Here is an 11,572-nt window from a genome sequence, read left to right as displayed (position 1 = left end):
AAAAAGCAAGGAAAACAACTAAAAGCTGTACAAAATAGAGACCATCTTTTTAGTGCCTCCCTGAGGGAGAAGAAAAGAACTACAGAGACCAAACACTGGAGCTGGGCCCTCAGGGTAACAGCAGATTTGTGGAGACCTTAAACTTCACTGCTGAGTGTATTTCGTCAATCTGCCTGTTCTGTTTCCTGCTCTGTCTCTGGTGAATCCTCTCACCCTCCCGCGCATCTGGCCTGGACCCCAGCTCTTATATAAATAAATAAATAAATCTTGAAAGAAAACAAAAAAACAAAAAAACTTCATTGCTGAAAGCCATCACAGGGACAGAACACAGAAGACAGGGGATACTCTGTGGTGAAGTAGCCAGTAGGAGAACCCAACAAAAAACAGGAACCCCAGAGGGGCCCCTAAGCCATCAGAAAAAAGTTAGAGACAAACAAATCCACTGCACAGAAGGGAGCAGTCAGGCAGAACATCTCTCTGGACTTGGGCACTGGGTGGGAGCGAGAAAAAACCTCACGTGGGACTTCACAAGCATAAACCTGTCTCATAAAAGATTGGGGCCTTTCCTGACACTATCTGTGTAGTTCCCAGACCTCGAGCAAACAATTGAATTTAAAATGGCCCTGAGTTGGAAATGCCCTAGGTGACCAAGAGATGAAATGCAGACCTTCTCTGGAAGAATCAAACTCCACTCAGGCCTTAAAATAAACAAACAAAAAAAAAAAACCTCCCACAAGTCACAAGTAAAACAAAATCACTATTAAGAATTTAAAAACCTGAAAAACCAAAAGTACCACGAATGAGAGAAAACACAGCAGGATGAAGTCTACAGACTTCTGATGCTGAAGCTAACAGAGAATATAAAACAAATACATTTGAGGGCCTCCCTGGTGGCGCAGTGGTTGAGCGCTGGGTTGCGAAGCTGCCCGCGGCCTCTGCGGCGCTGGTTCGATCCCCGGCTGCTCCCCGGCCACTGGAGGAGGGTCCCACATGGCTTGCAGACCTCTCCTGCCGCCCACTGCTCCCTTCAGCAGTATACTTCGGTCCTTCTGCCTGCTCTGCTCCCCACTCTGGCTCTGGTGAATTCTCTCACCCTCCCGCGCTTCTGACTGTACCCAGTGCATGTATAAACAAACAAACAAACAAACAAATAAATAAAAAACATGCCTCTATAAAAAAAAAAAAAAAAAAAAAAAAAAACTCTAAAAAAAAAAAAAAAAAAAAAAAAAAACAAATACATTTGACACGTCAAAGAAATAAAGAGAGAGGCCTGGAAACATGAGCCAGGAATAAGAGATGACAAAAATGATCCAGCAAGTTTGAATAAAAAACAAAAAGAGGGCCTCCCTGGTGGCGCAAGGGGTTAAGACACAACATATGAACCTATCAGCAGCCACTGCAGCATGAGTTCGATCCCCGGCCAGAGAGCAACCCACATGGCGCAGCAGACTTCTTCTGACTCACTCACTGTGCCCCTCAGCAGTGTATTTCAGTCAATCTGCCTGTTCTGTTCCCCACTCTGTCTCTGGTGGATCCTCTCACCCCCACACCTCTGGCCTGTACCCCAGCTCTTGTATGCATAAATAAAAATAAATCTTTAGAAAAAAAAAGACATAAATCTCTGTAGACTCCCTGTTGTGAAGTCATACAATGTTAAAGGCCAGAGGAAAAACCACAGGCCACCCACAGAGGCCAGCAACCAAATAGACAGCAACACCAAGATGGCAACCGTGGGTCTAAGGGACACAACTGTAATAAGCCTTATTCTCTATACTCCATTCGACAAACAAGAACTGAAAGATCTCCTTAAAAGAATGTTCTTAAAGCCAAGGAGAAAATGATCCCAGAAGGAAGGTCTCCCAGGCAAGATGGAAGAGGAAGTGGAAATACCAGCAAACAGAAGGAGAAATCTGGCCCCACACTGACTGCATACCACAGGACAAATCTTTCATGGACAGGGTTAAAGCATGGCAGTGACATACCTGAAATGGCAGCAGATGACTGGGAAGGGGATGAATGAGGTTAATGTACCCTCAGGCCTTTGCAATATTGACGGAGGGAACAAAGACACTAAACTCAGACTTTCTCGTGTTTACATACAAAAGTATCCACGGTGACCATTAAATGAACCTACCTCAAGAATAGCCAAAGGGGTGAAATGAAATAAAACGACTCCCCATGATTCCTGATGGTTACTAAATCCCTGGACTCTGGAGACCCTGGACTCTGCTGGAATGCCAATCCTGAGTGGGCCAAGCTGCCTGTGCAGCCTCGGCCGACCCTCCCTGACTGTGCAGCCTTCCCCGCCCCAACTCTGCTGCAGCCACACACACTGCTCTGTCACAATGTTCACAACAGAAGTCTTTGCTGCGAAAGAATCTAATGTCCCTTTTCAAGTCTCATCACCTTCCTGTCTTATATTTTCAACCTTCTAGGAGAAGAAGGGAGTAAAACTAAATTTCAGGGAAAAAACAAACAAACACGGAACTCTACTCAGGCTACCCTTCCATATGCCTGCTCTGCTGACGTCAAATCGGCGTAGCAGTGCAGACTCAGGAGCGGTGAGGCAGTGCTCCCGGGTTATAATGGAACTGGCCGTGGGCAAGAACTGTGTCTGTTCTTCAGCGGCAGGTGAGTAAGCTCCATATATTGCGTTGTCAGACAAGCCATGACGCATTTTTGCTTGAAAAACATAGGAAAAAATACATAATGACTTTTCCAACAACCCAATAGATCTTTTTAAACAGTGTGCACTTGTTAGAAAAAGCAATCTAATTACACCAAAGCATCTCAGTCTCTAAAGACATTTCAATAAACCTCTCAGCAGGACATCTTAATTTTAGCAAGTAAACAATCATTTCGACCATGGATAAAGCTCGCTAATAATAATGAATGTTATGTTGGAATGCCAACTGAGTTGAAATATAAGAATTCAAAGAGCTACAGTCAAATAACCTGGTGGAAATAATAGTGTACACTCAGATGATCACATACACACCAGGTGAATGAAATTTTAATACAAATTAAAATATGCACGACCAGTAATTGCGTAAAGTCCCCTAGTTACTTTTCAGGCTACTAATTCTTGGTGTAGCTAAAAAAGTACACACAGAATGGCTTAGGCGGCATTTACCTTTAAAAATATTTATGGTAGTTGTGGTTAACAAAGTCTTAGTGCCACCCAAATATCATACTTGATGGCCCAAGATAAGTTTGTTAAAGCAAATTGGCAGAACACTTTTTTAAAATATAAAAGACAGCAGCTATAGATACAAAAGTCAGCAGATTTAAGCTTTTACCATATCACTCAGACACCGAGGGCACATTCAAGGTGAACCCGCAGGGTCTGGGTAGGATTCAGAGGCCCTGGCTTACCTGGAAGAGCTCTTTAAACGAGGGGTGTGCCCTAGGGTTGGGGACAAAAGGCAGGGCGTAGAAAGGGAGGAACTCCGTGGTCTGGCTCAAGGCGGCCCCTTTGGTCTCCAGGTAGGTTTTGAAATAAGAAATCCTTTCATCCAGGTCCTCTTTGTCCTAGGAGGAAGGACAGACACTCGTCTGAGGCCTCTGGCTACCACCAGCAGCCCCTTGACTCCATCTCTGCAGATGCAGGGCAGCCTCCTCCATCTGGCCCACACAGCCCAGCAGACCCACTGTCCAGCCAAGCTAGCATCACCCTGTTTCACCCCTTGATGAACTTTGTCAGGAAGCTCAGAGAACTAGACATATTGCTCATTAGGCTGCTTCTTCACTGTATTATTACCATTTCCTCACGTCCTTAACCTTCTTCGTAACATCGTTTTGAAGGGCAGGACAAAACCTCCTCTTGTGGGTCTGTCCTGACTTACTGAAGCAGGTCCCCAGGGTGAGCTACATCAGAAATGAATATGGGATTGCATTTGAGGGTCCCTTAGGAGAGGGTTCTGCAGGTGAGTGGAACCATCCTATTTTTTGGAAACAGAAGCTTCCATCCCGCCAGCCTGCTGTCTAGCTAACCGAGGCCGGATCTGCCCGCTTCGCCACCTTTGCTGCTGGGCAGATGCCCTCATGGGGCTTCTGTGAGCTGCTCAGCCTGGAAGCTGGTTCTTCCCTCTCCGAAGCCTCTGGCCTCACCAGGTATCTCCCTCACACCCTTGGCCCTGGAAGAAGCATGTTCTTGCAATACACCTCACCTCACCTGCGCTGTTAGCCCTCTTCTGACCACCAAACTTAAAAACGATATAACTTTGATTTTTCTTAAATCTTAGGTCAAATGGAAAAATGAGAAAACAGGAACAAAAGGAAAATGAAAAGTTTCCATGATCTCACCCACGTGGGTGCGAGATGTGAGCAGCCTGCGAGAATGGCCACTCGGCTCACAGCTGCTGTTCCCCAGAGAAGTGCTGAGTTTCCAAAAAACATGAGGCATTCAAGAAAATAATGGCGCTTCTGTTACAGAAATGACTGAAGCTCCAAATAAGCTAGAAAATAAACTGCTGGGGGAGGCCTCCCTGGTGGCACAAGAGGTTAAAGATACAATCTATGAAGCTGTCCGCAGCCTCTGCAGCACGGGTTCAATCCCCAGCCAGGGAGCTACCCACATGGCACAGCAGACCTCTCCTGACTTGCCTGCTGCTCCCCTCAGCAGTGTATTTCAGTCGATCTGCCTCTTCTGTTCCCCACTCTGTCTCTGGTGAATCCTCTCACCCCCCCACCATACCTCTGGCCTGTACCCCAGTTCTTGTATGCATAAATAAACCTTGGGGAAAAAAAAAGAAACTGCTGGGAATGAGGTAGAAAATCAAGAGGCACCTCCTTCCGGGAGGGGGTGTGATAAAATGGCCACAAGACCAGGTCGATGCTCGTCTGGGAAGCAACCAGCTAACACACTCCTTAAATCATCTGGACAGACCCAATCCCCAGGTGAACCTACTGGTCTCCCCACGGAGTGTTTCAGAAGATAGATGGCAAAATGGATGTGAAGATAGAATTCCAGCTTCTGGGCAAAGGAGTCTCCGTTTCGGACGGAGCCAGGAATGTTCTCCTCCCACAAGTCGAAGAACACCTTCTGGTCTCCGCTGTCAAATGCAGCAACGAGGTCTTTCTGTGGAGAAGACACCAGGCTGAACCCCAGTCATAAGGGACATCCCTTCTCCCAACACCCCAAATTCTTACAACCCCCTAATACATTGTGTATCCCATAAACTCCCTGGCTCCTGTGTGGGGAAAACCAAGTGCCTTTTTTGGAAATAAAGGGCAGGAAAAGGGAGACCAGAGAGCTTCAAGCTTCTTAGAATGGGCTCCCTCAGACCGACCCCGGTTCCCTACCCCTTTGTAATACCAGGTGCTGGCGTTATAAACAACAGACGAGGCACATAAGGCCTCTGAACTGGAAGAAATCACACTTGAGGCCACTAACTCATGAGTATATAAACACACTGACATCACCCCCTGGATGTCACCCACTGACCCTCAGCATGAAATGGTAACAACGGGCCAGACCAAGAACCCCACCAGGCCTCAGCAGGACATGCCTCACACAGGTGGAAACTGGCCAGGAGGGCAGCCACCACATCCCTGTGCAGATATGATCTAAAAGATGCAGATATAACTTTATTAACAGAGAAGCCATTAAAAAAAAAATCAGAAATATTTTTTTCCAAATCGCAGAACTATTGATGGACACTAAACAATATCCACAAGTGTGAAGGTGGGTGGAAGGGCCAAGGGCTGTTACTGACAAAGCAGAGTAAGCCTGGCTGCAGCCTGCAGCTCTAAGCCGCATGCTGGATCTTGGGCCTTGTGAGCGGAGTTGGCAGGCAGCGACTGTCGTTTGGAGGCTCCTGAAGAGACCCATCAAATACCAAGGCACTGCAGCACCGAGCTCAAGGAATGCGTGGGCGAAGAGAGCACAAACACCACAGACCTTAAGGAAGCTCAGGAGACAAGACAGATCAAGCGATCCAGGCAGAATTACGGAAAGTCAAACAAAAGACAAAGGCTCAGAAAGATAGAGAAGGCAGCACGTGCAAAAAATGTTTGCCTAAGAAGGAGTCTAGTTTCGTTAGATACATGCATCGGCTGAATACAGGCAGTAGGAAAACCCGAAGAGTCTTGTTTATCTATATGATGCGCATGCGTTTCTCCCGACATGCCAGTGTTCAGGCTGGGAACACTGCTAAGGGCTCGCGCTTACTAAACAAAACAACAAAACACAGCGAAGCTGATTTATAAAAGACGCCTGTCTGCATTATTCTCGAAGACCAATGCTGCCGACCGATCTTCAAACTCCTAAAGACACGCCGTGCTGAAGAAACAGATGGAAGCGCAGGTTTGTGTGCTGTTTCCCTGGACTCCGATGCTCCCTGCAGTTGGCTGGGGCAGGTACCATGTGTACAGACCTGCGTCCTCAGGGGTCAGCACACCTCCTCCAGGAGGGCCAGGTGATAAATACCGTAGACTGTGAATCATCACAGTCTGTTACAAAAGTAGCTGTATGTAAACCATGGGGCACTGCTGTGTTCCCCAAAAATGAGCATAAGAATAAAAACAAGAGCACGGAGAACAATGTGCAAGGTGTTATGATACTTAAGCCAAAGACATTCTTTAATAAGGAAACTTCAGATGTGACTACATCACAGAAATGTCAGGTGATGTCATATCTCCATGTCATGTGAGCAAGATCATCCGACCCTGAAGATCCTTATTCTAGAAGAACTGGCATACATTTCACAAAACTCCCGATTTTGCAAAGGCAGCACTCGGATGAGCTTTGTCCTCCTGAACAAAGGCCTCTTTCCCTTCGTGGGCCTTGGACATGGGAAAGGACAGCCTGGCACCCACGTGGGCAGGGGGCTGCCACAGCAAAGCACAGGCAGCCACGCATGTCACCTCTGGAGAACTTGGGGACACCCGGCCTGAGGACCCCTGCTTTGTTACTGACACAAAGGTGATGGGGAGCCCAGCCCTATATCCCCTGCTGAGCGCCGAACAGACCCTGTGGCCGCTCTGGGGGAGGTGTCCTCCCAGGGAGGGCCCAGGACAAGAGCCCTCCGACTGTATGAACGGGGCGCAGACTCTCGGTGTCTGCGGTGTGACTGCGAAGGGCCCACGGACAGCTTGTTCTAAATTCTATAGTGCAGACCTGGGACGATAAATCGTGCTATGTCATTATTATCACATCTCTCATCCATCCTAACTTATGATTCATATCCTGTTCCTGGAAATGGTTTAAAAGAGTATCTATGTCTAAAGCAATCCAGAGCCACAGCTCATGTGATCACAGATAGTAACGATCTTAAACTGTGTAATCTGTGACCACAGCCAGAATCTCCAAGCTCAGACACACACACTCTTCTGTGGGACTGAGCTTAGGGAAATGCCCCATCTGCTGAGCCCCACTGACACGCCACAGAGTTTGCTAAGCCCCTGCTCCAGGTACTCCTGTTTGGGAAACTTTTCAGGGTGGGGCCCAGCTGGTGGGGATGAGCAGAGTAGACATGCTTGTGTCAATCGGGAAGTTTCCAGCTCTTTCAAGTTCTATCGAAATGGGCTCAGAGACATCAGAGATATGCAAGCCAAGTCCCCAATGAGATGTCGCCTCTCACCCTCCAGGATGGCCGCAATCAAAGCAAAATAAACAAATAAACATAAAATAACAAGTGCTGGAAAGGAACTGCAACCTCGGGCACCATTAGTGGAAATGAAAAATGGTGCAAGTGCTGTGGAAAACAATATGGAAATTCCTCAAAAAATTTAAAAATACATTTTCCACTTGATCCAGCATTCCCACTCTAGCATGTGCCCTGAAGAATTCTACAGAAGGTCACAGACAGTTGTACATCCATGTTCAGAGCAGCGCTATTCAAAACAGCCAAGAGGCAGAAGCAATCCAAGTGTCCGTTGATGAGTGGATAAGCACACTGTGGTCTAGACACATGGTGGAATATCATACACCCCCCAAAAAGAAGAAAATTCACGCACAGGCTATGACATGGATGAAACTGGAGGCCATTACACTAAGTGAAACAAGCAAGTCACAAAAAAGACACTGGCTCCACTTGCAAGAGGTGTCTCAAGGAGTCAAATCCATGAAACAGAACTCAGAATGGTGGTTTCCCCAGGCTGGGGGAGCAAGAGCTGGGGGTTGCTGCCTAATGGGAGCAGAGTTTTGGATTTGCAAGATGAGAAGGTTCTGGAGGTTGGTTTCACAACAATGTGAATATACTTAGCACTACTGACTATACCTCTGAAAATAGTTAAAATGGTAAAATTTACATGCTTTTTTAAAATGACATTTTAGGAAAAAAACAAAGACCCAAAGAGGTATTTGTTTTCAGACACAGCTACAACTGAAATGTGATGTCAAACCTAGTGCAAAATGTACACAGCCACCAATGTTGGAGACAGCACATAGATGAGGAAGCTTCTGGACACAGAGTTCTTTGACCTTATCCAATAAGGTCACACAATCTGGTTAGTGTGAGCATCACAAAAGATGCTGAATGTTCACTAGTCAGCTACTGAGGATTTGCTGTATTCCCTCCAATGTTACCTTCACTGAGAGATGCTTACATATTCCCCAACTCGAGGTTAAATGTGGGTGCCATCCACGCTAAAGGGACCTGGGTCACCAGCTGCTGTCAGTGTCTGGGAGTGAGGCTGATTTTCTGAATAGCAAGCTTCATGCAGACTAAGAACAGCCCCTGCTTCCGTCTCTAGAAATAACTACATCTTTGCTTCCTGGTCTGGAAAGTTTGCTCTGGGCTTGGGAGGTGTCCACAGGGCTGCCTGGGGCAGCACAGACAGAGGTGCCTGGGTCTGAAGCGGTGGCAACTCAGTGTCCAGGTGCCTGAGGCCTAGCAGGGCAGAGAGCGCAGCCCCACAGGCCACTGGGACAGTGTCCCTCCCAACGGTGCCCTGTGCCCGCCCCTGGGAGTCAGGGGCCCCAAGCAGATGGGCCTGACTTTTGGCTCCTCGGGTGAAGCTCGCAAATCAAGTCCCAATTTGTTTATGGAAGTAGATGCTAGGTTGAAATACATAATACATACATAATAAATACATTTATTAAAAAATAATGAAATCAGGCAAAGCTGAAACAACATGTTGGTTCTCTTGTCATTGGAAGTTCTCACAGTGAACCAATCACTTGCCTGAAGTGGAGACATCTGACAATGAGAGGATTCTGAAAGGCCTTCCTAAGACTGAGAAGTGAGGCCATTCAGCCCACTGCTGTTCCCAAGCTGCTCAGACCTTCCTTTGACAGGACACTGCCATGTCAGTCTCACATTCTCTGCCCCTCCAAGCACCCCAAGCTAGAAAGCAAGAACCATGAGTGCAGACATTGGGTTGGGTTGGGTTGAGTTGGGTTGGGTTGGGTTGGGTTGGGTTGGGTTGGGTTAGATTGGATTGGGTTGAGATGGGTTGGACTGAGTTGAGTTGAGTTGGGTTGGGCTAGGTTGGGTTTTGTTCACCACTGTTTCCTAGTGCCCAGAATCAACACTTAAAGATCACCCAATTGAGGATCACATTTGTCTCTTTCCTAGCTCTGTAGGGATTCCTCTTTTTTCTTCTTTTCTATAAATGTACAGAAAGACCTTACGTGACCACCCATTTCCTAGGAAGAGCAGAGATTTGCAGATGACATTACTAGTGCATGCCTAATCACCTGTGCAGGCTGCAAGGCACTCTGACCAGATCCCCAGAAAAAAACTTCAACATTCTCTACCGGCAGCAAGTTTCACAAGTTGGGAGCATCTTGATTATTTACACAGATTTTTAAAAAAAGCAAAATATTACCTGGATGATCAATGATCTGGAGTCCCTTAAGGGGCCACCTGCTGTTTTAGATAACGGTTTTCCTTTTATTTTACATTCTCTTGAAAATATTTTCAAGGTGTCTTCAAATTCCGCAAAATCTAAATACTATAAAAAAGAACATCAACGTATACATAGCTGTATGTTTTGACATCAACAAAGTAACTACACAAGCTCAATATTATAATCACTTTATAAAGGGAGAGGTAATTGGGCACCCAAATCCATGATATTTACTTATCAATATTCATACTAAAAGCCTAGAAAGATGGAATCAAAGAAATATTTCCAGAAAAGAAATTGCTTTCAGAAGGAAAAGGTGAGCGGTCTGCCTGCTTCATTAGCATAGCAGAACATTAACTGTGTGCGGTGATCTGAAAAAGGCAAGTGGTCAGCAGAAGGCCTGAGGACTCTGGGCCTAGCAGGTCTCTGGGAATTTGCTCCTTGTCATGGAGGGACTAGAAATAACGCTTGTTCCTACAAACAGAAGCTAAAGACGGGCATGTCACCAGCGACCTCCAAGCACAGCACTAGGCTCAGCCCCATCTTGAAAAGAGCCCTGCCTGGGGTTCTAGAACCCCTGCTCCATGGCTGCTCTTCACACGGCTGCAGGCTCCTTCTCAGGCTGCCCCACCATTCTCTCCCCTCTCCCCCCACCAGGCCATTTCCCCTGGTCCAGGACACCGCCCCCGGCTGTGACAACTAACAGACCACAGAGCTGCAGCTCCAGGGTGTGTGCCCACCCCCGCCCCTGTGCCATGTGTCTCGCTGCCCAGTGATCACTTGAGTCACACAGGAAAAGGAGCAACTGCTTCATGAGCACCAGGAACGTGCAGGCCCCAAGACCAAAAGGCACAAGATGTGGGTGCCAGCCTTTTAGAGCTTTCAGTACGGGAAGCCGATGTGTCCAGTGAGAGGCAAGAAATGAGTCAGGACACAGCCACGCGGTGAGATGCCAGCAGCACTGAAAAGTACGAGGCAGAGCCCATGTGTTGCCACATGGTTACTGCTGACAGGTGACAGGCGCCACACAACAGCACTGTCACCCCACTTTGGGAAACACACTACGGACATGTGAATATATTATGAATATTCATAGAAAAAGGTCTGGAAAGACCACACACGAAACCATTCATGGTGGTCACTCCGCGAGCCAGGACGTTCGCTTTTTATACTTTGACGTGGTTTCAATCTTTGCCATGAGTGTGTGGTGCTTTTATGAGAGTCTTTAGAAGATTTTTCCAAAGTAGTTTGAAGATTTTCGTTTAGTGATGAAAACAAAATATAAACACATGGAAAATGATACAATGGAAACAGAGAACTCTAATGTAAGGATACAGAAAACAGCCTAAGGGACCACACAGCCTGTTGCATTGTGAAACGCCCGCTTCCCACACTTCCGAGGTCTCTCTCTCTGCGGCCTCTTGTGTGTACACCTACCTCCTTCACTAGCCCAAGCAATTCCGATTCATGAGCCAGAATATCTCCCATATCGAACCGTCGCTGTTAATTCTCACAGCAAAAATCTCTACAAGGCAAAAATAATAAGATAAAAGCTTTCATTTCAACTATCATGAAGGGTCTGTCTGTGGGGACAGAAAAGTTACCCTCCAAGATGGCCACGTCCTGAGCCCCACGCCTTGGATATGTCAGACTGTGCCAGGGAGGATTAAGGACGCTAATCTTGCTGAATTCAAAATGGGAGATTATCCTGGATTATTTTGTGGGCCCAATGTGATCACAAGCGTTCAAGGGAAGAGCACAGCAAGAAGGCAGGGGT

The 11,572-nt window shown here is 46.9% G+C and overlaps 1 protein-coding gene across 3 annotated transcripts in view; it reads right to left on the bottom strand.

The window, feature by feature from the left end:
* The window catches only part of ARMC9 (armadillo repeat containing 9), a gene marked incomplete at both ends in the record, with an annotated part of 110,198 nt that extends 98,915 nt beyond the window's left edge, over positions 1-11,283 (bottom strand). For all 3 annotated transcript variants that reach the window (XM_084239181.1, XM_084239183.1, XM_084239182.1), the window contains 4 exons: positions 3,376-3,531; positions 4,910-5,080; positions 9,775-9,900; positions 11,233-11,283. In XM_084239181.1, the coding sequence (XP_084095307.1) occupies positions 3,376-3,531; positions 4,910-5,080; positions 9,775-9,900; positions 11,233-11,283 (504 nt within the window). The remainder of the gene's footprint in view (positions 1-3,375; positions 3,532-4,909; positions 5,081-9,774; positions 9,901-11,232) is intronic.
* Positions 11,284-11,572: the final 289 nt, after the last annotated feature.

Source organism: Talpa europaea (genome assembly GCF_964194135.1).
Source record: "Talpa europaea genome assembly, chromosome: 1".
NCBI classification, from domain to species: Eukaryota; Metazoa; Chordata; class Mammalia; order Eulipotyphla; family Talpidae; genus Talpa; species Talpa europaea.
This window is presented reverse-complemented; position numbering and strand designations above follow the sequence as displayed.